At 47.2% G+C, this 14197-nt stretch overlaps 1 protein-coding gene across 3 annotated transcripts; it reads right to left on the minus strand.

Moving 5' to 3' along the window:
* Nucleotides 1-940: 940 nt before the first annotated feature.
* LSG1 (large 60S subunit nuclear export GTPase 1) lies at nucleotides 941-13030 on the minus strand. 3 transcript variants are annotated; one of them, XM_014946050.1, is made up of 14 exons: nucleotides 12923-13030; nucleotides 12725-12842; nucleotides 12300-12420; nucleotides 11594-11680; nucleotides 10639-10725; nucleotides 8525-8585; nucleotides 7644-7820; nucleotides 6473-6904; nucleotides 6066-6167; nucleotides 5123-5266; nucleotides 4683-4806; nucleotides 3952-4031; nucleotides 3133-3306; nucleotides 941-1882 (listed from the first exon to the last, which is right to left on the minus strand). In XM_014946050.1, exons 1-14 carry the CDS (start codon nucleotides 13001-13003, stop codon nucleotides 1703-1705), a joined length of 1968 nt encoding a protein of 655 aa, XP_014801536.1. In that variant the 5' UTR covers nucleotides 13004-13030; the 3' UTR covers nucleotides 941-1702. The 3 variants fall into 3 exon arrangements, 2 of the variants coding, with proteins under 2 accessions (XP_014801536.1, XP_014801537.1); XR_001412500.1 differs by lacking the exon at nucleotides 5123-5266 and having other exon boundaries at nucleotides 4683-4811; XM_014946051.1 differs by lacking the exon at nucleotides 6066-6167.
* Between the last annotated feature and the right edge of the window lie 1167 nt (nucleotides 13031-14197).

Genomic DNA, 14197 nt, shown 5'->3' on the forward strand with positions numbered 1-14197 from the left:
TAGAAAAAAATACTTTAAAACTTCAATAAAGCATACCCTCAACTTCAATTTGGCAGGTGATTTGAGAGATAATAGCTTCACACAAGACAGGACAAAAAGAAATGGGTATTTCTGAGCAACCAGGTCCCCGAAGTATTATAAGGGACAAAAGCAGGAACTACCTCTCCAAAGAGGGTGCAAAAATCTGATCAGAGACAGATCTGGCTAGGGCACAGCCTCTTCAGGAAATAAAGGCAAAAATCATCTTCTCCAAGAGAACCAGATTAAATAGTATCTCCTGAGAATCTACTTTGCACTATGGTACACTGCCTTAAAATACCATTGGTCATATTCATTCAGTGCTATTATGCTTCAGTTTTACAAATGGCAGGGAAATTATACCACTGGAGGGGAGGTATCAAGAACCTGAGAGCAGGGACTCCAAGGGAAGCAGGAGCTGAGAGCTCTGCTGTCAGGGGACCCTCTGCACACACAGTGTAAATTGGCTGTACAGGACAAGCATAGGGTCACAAAGGCAGAACCAGCTTGGTTGCCTGCCCCACATCTGCTGAGGCTTTGCTCAGCAGTTCTTTCATCTCTCCATGCACACTCAAGGCCTGGAAAGTACAAAATTATAAGACGCCAATCCCTTTTTTAGATTCAGAGACCAGCGTCCTCTGCTACTCTGCTTCACCACCTAAAAAACAAAGCACATTTTGTCTTTGCAAGCCTTCCCAGTCCTATCATTACTCCCTGTGCTACATAGGAATGAAGAGCACTGACCAAGTGCACATTTTCTCAGCAGGGCAACCAAGGAATAAATCTCACTTAAGTCTGACCCCAAGTAAGTGCAGTCTTTTTACCATTAAATATTAATGTACACATTAAAATCAGCTATTACGACACTTCTGCGGCTAGGTCAATGGCTGACAGGGTCAGTGAGACAGAACACAACACCATGTAGGAAGTAAAATCTCAAGTATATTTAAGGACAAATTAGCACCAGATTTTTGGTCAGTCACATGGAGCTAATGTTTTAGAATACCAATGGGAGGTCACGCAGTAAAACAACTGATACCAGCTCAGTGTGAAGGACATAAAAGCAGCTTTCTCCTTGCACGGTGTGGCTTTCCTTCCTTTGCTCTGGCTTAAGCTGGGAAGATGAGTGGTTTCAGTACTGATTCTACAGATAGGGCTGATACAGTAGAGAAGGAAGAGGGCAATAAAGATCTTTTCACCTCATTTTTCAACACACTGAATTGTTCTGTCAAATCAATAAACAAGCCTTTTTTTTTTTTAAAAAAAAGGAGATGAGCAATAGTGTCTCAAAATCTAACAAACATCACTCATTGAGATTCAACTGTTTAAAGATTTTAGTCAGTTTTACAGGGCTGCTTTGATCTCAACAGCTATAAAAATACATCCTTTATGGAAGGAAAAAACATTCCCGCATGGCTCCATCTGCTCCCATTGAAAGGACATTTCAGCAGCAGTCAAACGTCTGGGCTGGCTTCCAGATAACAGGAACGGCCAGGTCCCTTTTGTTCTCAGAAGGGATGAGCTCCAACTATTGGATGCCAATCTTAGCCCCTCCACAGGGCAATCCACAGCATGGAGCTCCCAGGTGAGCGAGTGACGCCCACTTATCTTTGTTACGCCCCCAGTTCAGGCCTGCAGGACAATGCAGTCCCTCCCCTGGAAAGGCCAGATACTGCTGCCACAGCTAAGCCTCCAGGTGCTTAGTGATCCTGCGAATTTTCTCCTTCTTGTTCCTGTTTCCATGTTTTTTCCAAGGTTTTCCTACTGCATTCCCAGGATTGGGTGTAGTCACAGGCACAAGACCGCTGCCGGGCCGGTACCCCATTGCAGCCCGGACCCCCTTCACCAGGGCACGAACGTTCTCCTGGAAGAGGAGACATAATCACCAGTGACCGACGAGAAGACATTTAACAAGAAGGAACCCTGACATGTCAGTAAAACCAGGAAACAGTAAAGGTCAAACCCATCAAGACCCACTCAGCCCCCAGCTCCAGAGCTGCAGGAAAGGTCACACACCACAGAGCTGAGTCAAAGCCTGCCAGCACAGCCCGGCTGTGTCTGCAGCCATGCCCCGCTGCGCCAGGTCTACAACTGCAAGCAGAGGCAGGGACGAGACACTGAGCCCCGCCAGACATTAGCTACGGCGCTAGGATTGATTCCCACAGTCGCTGCTTTGCACACAACAAATTGTCTTTGCAAATAAATCTGGCATCTGTGAAAGCCAGAGACTAAAATAACTTGCTCAAGTCTGGAGCGTGGGTAGCACTGCCGGGGCTCACAGCTCGTGCCAGCACTTCAGGCAGCCAGAGGAAGAGTCTGGTAATCCCAAAAATTCTTTTCAGGTCATAGTTTTCCGAAACAGCTCACTGTTTTTTTTGAGAAGAGCCCGAGTTCTTGTTTTTAAAATATGTGATTATCTTTAGCTGTGCCGAAACAAATACTGCTCATACCCAGCTAACCAAGCAGAACGGATCATGCTGTCTGTGACCCATCTTCTCTGCTAAACACCTTGTTCTCATCTTTGTCAGGTGTGCAGACTTAATCAGTTACAGATTTGATATTTCATTATGAGTCACCACTCTTTTTTTTTTTCCCAGTAGTATAGGGACAAAACAGATGTCTGTGGGACCTAACACCTAAGAAAAATTCCCATTTTCCACTTCATTTTGAGATTTCTCTATTAGATTTTAAATCAGTTTGTGTGCTTTTCATCTGATTTCATCAGAACCTTCAGGTTCTGAGTCAAAACAATCATGTAGTACTAAATCAATTGTCCTAACCTCCTTCCTTGCCTTTCTTTCCAGTCACTCTCCTGTTTGCTCAAGATTGATGTTGGGCCCATAATGACGAGGGTCACCTCGCTGACCTTTTAAAAATCAACTAAGCGCACCTCATCAGCCATCTTTCAGTCACTTAGGACATTTCCAGTGATTTAGGAGGTAATAAAAAGAACAGAGCACTCTTGGATAGAAATTACATGCAGATGCCAATGGCATCTAACACCATAAACACAACCCAGCACCTCTCCATCCTCAAAGCTATTTCTCCTGGTAACTACGACACACCGGTGCTGCTGTAAAAAAAATCCCAGAATAAATCTCCTCCAGAACTTACCTGGTGGAAAAATGTTTTGTCCACCACATTTTCAATTTGTTTTGCTTTGGTATTCTTCTCAGGCTTCACCTGTCCACTGGCCTGCATGGTTCTGCTCTCTGGGCATTTTTGATGCTGGTGCTGAAAATCATTTGGGTCAATGCCAGGAGGTGGGTGACAATATAACAACTTCCCCTGTGAAAGCAATGAGATAAGTTTTTTTTAACCAAAAAAACCTCAGAGAGACCCAGAGAAGAAAGAAAACAACTCCTAAGCTAAAGCAGAGCCCTGGAAGTGCAGGGGCTCACATTGGCAGAAAAACTATTAGTATGCTTGATTTCTCCTCCAAAGCAACAATTGGCTTGATTATAAAGCACCATTGTACCTCTACTTCAAAGCATCATTTCCAGCTGCAAACAATACAACTCTCCGGAGTACCGCAGGATCCTATTAAGAAATACTCAACAATAAGTTGCAGAGAGGTGCTGTAGAAGCGTGCTGTATTACAACAGCACTCATACCTGCAGTCCTTAGCACCAGATACCGATCCGGCTGAACAAAAGGGGTCTGTTTCCTGAATATCTGCTGCATGTTTTAGACATACGCTAATTCATTTAGCTAACACCTTATTTTTAAGCAATCATCTTTTTAAGAGTAAGCAGCGGGAGAAGTTTCATTTATTCCTTTAAAACATAAAACCAACCCAATTTAGAGTATTTTAATATATGCTCATTTTATGCAGAGAAATAGAATTCATTTTATTATCCTCCTTCCTGCTCCAGTGAAACCTTCAATTCCACTCCCAGCAGGAAAGAAAACCCAGATGTAGGAAGCACTTACACTGACATAGTCTTTTAACACATATCGAGCTGATCTGGGCTGGTCTGGCTGTCCATGAGATGTCATAAAGCCTCTCATATCTAGAAGACAAATCCAAAGTACATTCTCTGTCAGTACAACAAGAGCATTAACACGTTCTTCTCTGCTGCCTAATGGCACATTTGTATCCTCTCTCCAAAAAAAAACTCCCTTAGAGAGAGGGTTCTGTTATGGAAAGCAGGGAGGAAAGGGGAAGACTGGCATAGGGGGGGCTGCAGAAGCATCCTAACTTGAAAGGAGTTATGAGAGCTGACATCTCCCTATCACCAGAAAACATGCTGGTTTTTTATTTTTGTTTTAAGGCCAGAGAAGATTAACTGCATCAGAGAATCAGACAAGGGAGATAAACCTTCACTGCATTCTTCAAAAATCTAATTCAAGACACATTTGATGGGAGGTATGTGGAAGGATGAGAGCACCACATCACACTACACTACACTGGCAGGGCATTTCACCAATATCCTCAACACAATCACTACATCTGTCGGATGAAACTGGCAAAGCACCACAGCAACACACACACGAGATTAGCTGTTACCAAAGGCCCTTCCTGAGAGGAAGGCAAGTCCTGACAGGGAGGTTCAACACATGACAAACCTGAGTTGGGCCAAACTTTAAAAAGGTCTCCTAAAGCCACACTCAGGACCACACACACAGCTTAGGCAATAGGTTTTAAAGGGATCACCACTCACATCCGTATGCTGTTAGCAGCTCTTCAGCTGTTGGCGCTCGATCTGGATCCTCATCTTCCCTTGGCCTTATGATATTTATTCCATAGGTTGCTTCCAAAATGTTTCCTGGGATATGCTGGCAAACGTAAGCTAGTGAAGGAAACCACCTGGTGATTTTCAGCCACACAAGTAATCTTGCCCTAGTCACTCCAAGAGCACACATTAAGAATGACTTTTGGATTTTTTTTTCGAAAACCAGAAAACTGATACAAGCCTGACAACAAGATAAATTTGAAATGAGATGGGGCAAGACCAACACAGTAGGGCTGTTTTATCCAGTGTGCACCCCACCGCCCTCAATGTGTGAGCACGTGTGCCCCTAGCAAGGCTGGAACATGCTACACTGCATACTCCAGATCCAGCACTTGCAGACACCCTCACAAACCCCATGCAAAGGATATTAGAGAAATGGGTGGGACATGGTCCCTCATCTGGTCTATAGGCAGAATTCCAGAACAAATCATTTCTGCCTTGGTAGAGATGAAAGATGGCATCACCAGACCAGGACAATCACAGAGGCACAGGCCAGGCTCCACATACAGGGTCTACACAATAAATAACCGATGAGTTCACCGAGGCAAGTCAGTGTCCATGGAGGAAAAAGGAACAAAAAAATCAAATGCACAGATGAAACAAGGATGCAAATGAGAATAAGCAGAAATTTTACTAACACAGAAATCTGCCCTGCTGGCACCAGACAATGAATTAAGGAAATCTGATGTGGAAGACAGCAGCACTTCTAAGGTTCATAAATAAGGTGTCCAGATGGGGGCAGCAAGATCTTCAGCTCTCCAATCTGATGGGAGAGAAGAAATCACTCCAGAAACCTTTAAACTGTGTTGGAGCTTTTGAAACAGGTAGGAAATTGCGGAAGTACAAGTCCTACAATGCTCATTATAGCACTGGAGTTGCTACCTCAGAATTAAGAGTTGATCAATATGAAAACAGCAGCATAACCGGATTTATTCACAGCAATGACTGCAGGCAAGAAGGATTGTTTGAAAGCTCGACCTTAAGCTATTCACTTTTCAGAGGTTCTCTCCTCATGACTAGCGTTGAAAAAAAGGAGGGCCAAGCTACTTAAATAAAATCAGAAGATGGAAAATATCTCCCATTGCACAGAAGCTCTCTTGACTCTTAAACTGTAGCAAGAGTTTGGAAGCAAGAATTAAAGTTCCAAAACTATGTATGTATCAAAAGCCCACCCCTCTCCAACCTACTCTGTGGGGCAGAGTTCAGGTTGGCAAACAGAGAATTCTGAGTCCATACGGTTGCAACTAGTGGAAAAGTGCTTCATTGTGAACTAGGTGGGAAAAAGAGATAATAGAAAGATCAATGTAATACCTGAAAGTGTTTTGTTCGGCCCGGTGTAGCAGACACTGACACCTTCTTATTTCCCAGGATTGTGTTGATGGTAGAACTTTTGCCAACATTAGGGTAACCCACCTAGATGACAAGGAAGTGGAATGGTAACAGTGATGTCAGGTAGGTTGATGGCAGATGACTGGCAGAGCTCAGACACAGAAGTGCTTTAATAAGACGTACTAAAAAAAAATAAGGCAAGCAGTGGGGAACACTGAGCTCCAAGAACTTCAGAATTAATTTTTGCATAAAACCCTCAGTGATTTGTGCTTGCTAGTTTTGGGTGTTTTTTTAACCTTATAAGAAGCCAGGCTACAGGATGATTTCTTCCTATGGAAAACATGGAATTAAAATTTAGATTAAGCAAGTTCTATTTAAGTCCAACTTACCAACCCCACATTTACTTCCCCATCCTTCACCCTTGGTCCATTGTGCATGGTTTTGAATATCTCCAGCAGCTCATTTCTCTGTACCAGATGGCTGAAGTTCCTGATGTTCCTGTTCTGCTCCTGCACCACGTGCTGCACTGCAGCACCATCAGTCCTGCTTTCCATCCTCTCTGGGGCAACAGCATTCACTTTCTCCCCACCTTCATCTTCAGAACAGGTTTGCCAGGCCTCCTCCTCTTCATCATCTTCACAGTCTTCATATTCATCATTACTGTCATCATCACTAACCAGAACTTGGTTTACAGTTTGTGAAGTGTTGCCCACAGATGCACTTTCTGCACTATCTTGTACCGTGTCATCATCTTCTTCTTGACTGGAGCTTTCATCCTCAGAATGACTCAGATCCTCTGCTACATCTTCAGTGTCTGGCTCCTGCATGAACAGTTATTTCACAGGTGAAATGTAAAGACAACAACAGTAACTGTTGCTGTTGATTGCAGCTGCTGCAGCGCAGTCACCAATCTTTTCATTACCCAGATCCCAAGGACTGACAATTCACTCCTTACATCACACCCCAAAACTGTGAATCAGCTGAACAGATTAGGTATTTTTGAAAAGAGATGTGGTATATTCTATAGCTCAATAGTGATGGCTGTAACAGATGAAGCCAGTAAAACCTGAAAGTGTGATTTATTGATAACACGTAACATGAGGAAGCAGCAGAGTTTGCTCCACTGGACAGAATGGGAGAGAAAAATCCTCTGCCCAGATAACCATGTCCCTCACAGCATCCCTCTTGGAAAGGATTCCAAGTCTTTCAACAAGAGTCTGCAAACAGATCTATGAGGGCTGTTTCTGTAGCTATTCATCAGCAGCCTCAAGGAACAAATTTACATTCAAGTTCAGTATTATTTATCAAGTCATTAACATAGAAAGAGAAATTGCAAGCACCACAAACAGTGACTGAAGGGTGTACCACTTTGTCCACCATTTCACTCTCCTCACTTTTGTATTTGTTCTACAGCTGCACAGGCCCTTAGAATAACCCTTCCCCGAGAAAAGGACAGTGCCTTTCCTAGAAAGGTGCCCAGGTATATCACAAGCAGAACCACAAAGCAAGTTATCAGAGGCAGCCATCACATACCCAGTTGGAACTGGTCACCTACAGTACCTTTTCTTCTCCGGACAGCCGTCTGCACTCTGCCAAAGCTGACCAGAACACCACCTTAACACCTTCTTTCTCAAAGAACCGTGCCCAAGAAGCCCGCTGCTCCTCACTCAGCAAATCTGCTTTGTTTACCAGGATCATGTTCTCTTTGTCATTGCTGACTTCCTTAACGTAACTTTCCTGAAGAAAACAAGAGAAGGATCAGTTTGTCTTCTGGTTTAGGCTCCTCCTCCCCCCAAGGAGATATAAGAGCAGCAAGACAAGTTACCCCATCCAGCTCCGCACAACTGTAGCTAAGTCCACCATCCCCTGGGCTAGATGGAACTGGTGTTTAGCAGACAGCTACAAGAACAAACTGGAGCATGCAACTACTGCAATACAGGTTGTTTCTGGCCATGTGTGCCAATACCTTGCCTGCTTAGAGCTACGACAAAATATTAAGCAGCACCTCACAGCAAAACTCCTAAGATCAACTTTTTCAGTAATTTCGTATCTCACAGGTGCAGTCTATCATTACAAAGTTGTCACTTCAATAATTTTTGATTCTTCACTTTCAGCGCAGTAATCCTCACCCATTTTTATTCCACTTTGCTTTTAAACAGAACAATTCCTTTAAGTGCAGACATTTCTAGTGGGTAATGATGAGCCCTGTAATAACTGCAATAATGTCTGCAGAACCACCTCATTGACACCACTCTATGTGAAGTATCAAAAAAACATTGAAGAAAAATAATTTGATGACAGAATACTTGCACAACTAAGACATCCAGTTCAGCACAACAGCAGAACAGATTCAATGTAGCGGAACATGTTAAACAAAAAATATATCATATAAACTCTAAGAAATAAATTGAAGAAAACATTCAAGGAAGTGGTTTACTTACCAGATCTTGGCATCTAAACAGAAGGGGGTTTCTAGCATCTACTATCTGGACTACAATATCACTGCAAAAATAAAATAGAAGCTCCATAAAGCACTTATTCTTACCTTGCCTCAAAGAAAGCAAGCTACAGCACATTACTCGCTTTTAGGTTTTGCTTGGAATGTTAATGGTTTTCACTGTATTATCTTACTCAGTATCTTTACTCAATCTCAGTATCTCAGCATCCCACACGCCCCAACAAAGCCACACACATGCTACACGCCAGTCCTGCCATACAGTACATCTGCCTCTCTTGGCTAATTCTCCTGCACAGCCAGCAAGGGCAGTTTCCCCAATCCATCTACCCTTCAGAAATACCAAGAAGCAGAGTAGTGGTATTCTACCCTTTAGAACGTTACTAAAAACTATGACAACTTTATTTCTGTCTATTCTCATCCCCAGACTGCAGCAGAGCAGCTAGAGAGGAAGAAGAGGAGGTTTTCCTACACAGTGAGATATTCTGGAACACTGTTGGCCTCTTTGTATGGGGCAAGATGTACTAAGTCTCCCACAAATGACTTCCAGATACCAAGCATTTGCTATCAGGCATATTTAAAATTTATTTTTCATTCTTCTTTTCACACAAAGCACAGAACTGTGAAAGAATTAGATTCCAGTAAAACACGTTGCTCCCCCATGCAAGCGAAGCCTTGCGTGTGTGCTTTTAGGAAACGTCTTTTAAATCCAGACACCAGGTTGCCACCACATATGTGAGCAAGACACACAAATTAAATGCACTGGCTTCAAATACCAGAGGCACCCATGTTTCTTTCTTCAAAAGGAAGGAGAAAATTTACGTACACCCTCTTCCACTAGAATTTCTCCAGGCAGGCAATTTAAAACACTCGTTGCCAGATATTGATTCTATTAGTTTGACAGGGATTTCTGTTAACTCAGGACAGCTTCAGAACACCACAGGCTGAATGGAAGAATTTCAAGCCTCACTAGGCAGTTGGTTACATATAAAAAAAAAAAAAAAAAAAAAAATAAAAACCCCAAGGGAGTCATTTAATAAGCTGCATGGGTACAAAGAAGTACTGAACAGCAATTCAAAGATCAATACAAGAGAAAGCTGACACCATGGTACTGGGATGGGATAGAGAGAAGTTACTAAATCACATTGCTGGGAGCTAGTCTGAAGCAAACACAAGAAAAGGCTGACAACAGATCAAATTATCTGGCAAGGTAAGGGACTGGACAACTTTCCCGTTCAATTTTGAGACAGCATCCTGACTCTACAAGAAATAAAAAGCTCCAAGAGCAGAAAGGCATTAATAACACATTCCAGCCACCTCAAAACACACAATACACTCACACTGCACATCATGATACCCTATAGTGGATGCTCCCAGCCCAGCTCTCTCCCAGCCAAAGACTCAGCAGCACCCAGTACAAAGCCACTTCTGTGAAAGCACCAGCTCACCATGACCTCACTGGTGAAGTATTTTTCAATTTTAGGAAAATCAGACGAGATGATCTCAAACTTAATTACTAGTGAAATTAAATGCCCCAGTTAGATTAAAGTAGCAGATAGCACTCCTATTGTATTACAGCTCAGCAGAGCAAACAAAGCTATTTTTGTGATGTGACAAGCTGTTGTCTTTTGTGCACTGCTGCAATTTCTCTGCATGGCAAAAGGCCAAGGACCAAGAGGCTCTTTCTTCCCCAGCGTTCTTTAGTTGTTCTCCCTTGCCTCCTGCCCCTGAACATCAGGCTGCAGCTGTGCGGCTGAGAAAGAGGGGAAAGGGTTAATCTTGGGAGAAAGACCTCAAAGACACATTCTCAAAAGAGGCCTCCCACACAGAGTTACTCGGAGGCCAAGAGCAGCAGCATTGGAAGACTCATCAAAGACTCTCATCGAACCCTGAGAGCTAGCATGCACCACGAAGCGGCTGCCCTCCTCCACATCACATTTTGATCACTTCAAAAACACTTCACTTCAGTGCTGATAATAAAACATTATTAACTGTACTGGTTTTTGCTGTGCTCAGACACTTAAACCTTGACTCAAAGTCTTCAATTCAGGAAAACACATTAAACGCTGTTTTTAAGAAGCAGAAAGTGATATTCTTTACCTTCTTTCAATGACCCTCCAAAGCTGACGCCAAAATTCCAAGTTTCGTTCAAATGGGGTTAGAATTAACTTTTTTTCTTCTTCAAGGCTAAGGCAAAACAGAGAAAAGACATCCTAATTGACCCATCTCAGGCAGTAAGCACACCACCAGTTCTTCCTTGGATCCAGGAGGCTTTAGTTTCAGAGACAGCTATCAAATCAGACTCATGCAGCAGGTACCATTTCTGCTAGTTTTGTGTCCAGGTAAACTGGCGTCAGTGGCACTGGTTCAGCAGTGACAGAATGGCTCCTGGCCGTGCCAATGGAGAACTGGTAAATGACAGAAAGAGCAAAAGCACATCAAAAGTCTGCCTGTGACATTTCAGAGCCACAATAATAAACCAGGGGAGTTATCCCAAATGCCAGTAGTCATTACTCAAAATTAGTACTGCCTGGAAAACATAACAAATTCCAGAATGGTACCTGACATGGCTCTATACAACCTGCAACTCAGTTACCAGCACCTGAGGGACTTTGCTCAGGGCAAGTGTGGGTTCCCAGGGGGTAAGAAGCAGACACCACCTAACTCTCCAGCCCAGCAGAGGCAGTGCAGGACCAGCACAAGCTGCTGTACGCAGGCTGGCAGGGCTGCACTCTGCTCAGAGCAGCACTGTTGCTCTTAGAAGGCACATTCACCACTCCTCCACTTCACAGGCAAGAGCAAACATCACACTCCATCCTGAAGACTTTTAGCTGCAATCAGTACCAGAGCATGCGCACACACCAGACAGCTACCCAGAGCTCACCACAAAAACATGTCTGGACTGTGGCTGTGCTGCCCAGCCTCCCAGAAGAAGTACAGAGAACCACTGAGAAGACGTTTCTTTTATAGGTCCAGCAAGGATAAATACGACCCACTGCTTCCTGTGTCTCCAGATGCCACCAGCTACTTACCCAGGCACAAGTGGCATACTCACTGGGCAAGCTGGCGCCTCCATTCAAGAAAGCTCTCCCTCTCAGCTTGCTTCAAGTCCTCCGCACTGGTTGTCCTATCCCAACGTGGCCTGTAACGAGCACGTTTTGGAGTGAGTGGTCAGAAGCAGCAGTTAGACCAGTTACATTACTGCAATGAACACCTGCAAAGCACAGTGGCACCACACATCCAGCTACACTGAGCTGGTTATGGTTCAGACATGAATGCACCTGTTTTCAGTACCTGTAATCATCTTTTTTCCTTGCTCCCTCTAAACTCCACTAGCTGGGAGGATGCTATCCTATGCACACTAGATCTCACAAAGCTCTTTTTTCAAGCTAAGATTTGCAGGGCATGTAAGATGGGGAGCTCATTCCTCTGTCCACCACGCACAGAGCTCTGGAAAGACTTACTAGGTTTCCTGGCTTTCTGGAAAGGCTTACTACATTTCCAGGATGCACCAGCTCCAGCAGCACCAGGCTTTGACCAGGAAAAGCCCACACAATCAGGAAGGATGGGGTGGAGCTGGCAGCACCCACATGGCAGGCAGGCACCTGTGCCATGGACTACGCCAAGCTTGTGCAGCCCAGGTGGTGGCTTCCCCAAAACAGGGCATTGACACAGCAGAGGGCTGTCCCCAGGCTTGCAGCCACCGAGGGGCTGAGCCCACTCGGCAGAGGGGGATCCATGACCAGCCCTGCAGGGCTCACCTCCGTGGGATGCGCAGGAACTGCCGGTTCTCCTCATGCAGCTGCCGGACGTGCTGGGCCTCCTGGGCCGTGAGGAGGCCGGTGCGGCTCTGGGGTGACACGATCTGGATGTTCAGGCGCTCTTGCGGGAAGAGCAAGACAGTCAGACAAAGCCAGCTGTCCCTGTCCCTATCCCCGCCTGTCACCAGCCCTGTGAGCCCCCGCCACCCCAGCCCGTCCCTGCAGACCCCCAGCCCTGGCTCAGGACCCCATTCCCTCTCCCCTGCTCGGCCAACCCCACTGCCAGCCCCAGACCCACTCCCTCTCCCCGGTCCTGGCCCCCGCCCGGGTCCCCCTCCCCAGCCCCGGGACTTCCCCCTACTCCGACGGCACTGGCCCCCTTCCCCGGGCACAGCCGCAGCCCAGGACCCGTCCCGGCCCCTCACCGGCCACGAAGCGGGTGCCGGCCAGCTCGGCCGTGGCCAGGAACTCCTCCAACGGGCTCTGCTCCACCGCCGACTGCAGCTCCGGGCCGCGCTCGCCGCCCACCTCGCTGACGTGCAGCTGCCGAGACAAGACACCGCCATCAGCCCGAACCTCCCGCCGCCCCGGGCCTCCCGCCGCCCCCAGCCCCGCTGCCCTACCCATGAGGAGGCGCCGCGGCGGTCCAGGCCGCGCTGCCGCTGCAGGGAGCGGCCCAGCCCCGCGCCCCGCTTCTTGCCCATGCTGCCGCCTCGACCGGAAGGGGCCGCCCCGCTTCCGCCTTCCCCCTCCCCCGCCTCCGCCCTCGTCGCACCCTCCGCCGCGCCCCGCGCCCGCGGAGCAGCGTTCCGGGCAGGCGGGTTCCGGGGCGGCACCGCGCTCCCCGCGCCCGCCGCCGGGCGGCGACACGGCAACGGCCCCACCGGGACAGACACCCCCGTGACCGGCACCCCCGGGGCCTTCCGTGCCCAGCCGGCCTCTCCGTCGCTTCATGTGCTCATGGGCCATCCTGCCGACACCTGTCCACACGCTGCCCTGGCCGGCCGGACACCAACACACATGCGTGTCCCTCTGTCCGTCCCTACACTGCCCTGCCCATCCGTCCGTCCACCCATCCATCCGTCCATCCACCCGCCCATCCATCCATCCCCTCGCTACCCTACCCATCTGTCTGTCCACCCTCACGCTGCCCTGCCCATTCATCCATCCATCTGTCCATCCATCCATCCGTCCCCTCGCTACCCTACCCATCTGTCTGTCCACCCTCACACTGCCCTGTCCATCCATCCATCCACACACCACCCTGCACATCCATCTGTCCACACCCATGCTGCCCTGCCCGTTCACCCACCCATCCATCTATCCATCCACCCATCCCTCCATCCATCCATCCATCTATCCATTCCTCCATCCATCCATCCATCCATCCATCCATCCATCCATCCAATCCACCCGCCCATCCATCCATCCCCTCGCTACCCTACCCATCTGTCTGTCCACCCTCACGCTGCCCTGCCCATTCATCCATCCATCTGTCCATCCATCCATCCGTCCCCTCGCTACCCTACCCATCTGTCTGTCCACCCTCACACTGCCCTGTCCATCCATCCATCCACACACCACCCTGCACATCCATCTGTCCACACCCATGCTGCCCTGCCCGTTCACCCACCCATCCATCTATCCATCCACCCATCCCTCCATCCATCCATCCATCTATCCATTCCTCCATCCATCCATCCATCCATCCATCCATCCATCCATCCGTCTGTCCATCCATCCATTCATCCCTCCATCCATCCATTCATCCCTCCATCCATCCATCCATCCATTCATCCATTTTTCCATCCATCCCCACACTGCCCTGCCTGTCCATCTCTCCATCCCCATGGCACTCAGCATGGACACACGCCTCTCCAACGCTTCCCACCCCAAAC

The sequence above is a fragment of the Calidris pugnax genome, unplaced genomic scaffold, assembly GCF_001431845.1.
Source record: "Calidris pugnax isolate Ruff unplaced genomic scaffold, ASM143184v1 scaffold111, whole genome shotgun sequence".
NCBI classification, from domain to species: Eukaryota; Metazoa; Chordata; class Aves; order Charadriiformes; family Scolopacidae; genus Calidris; species Calidris pugnax.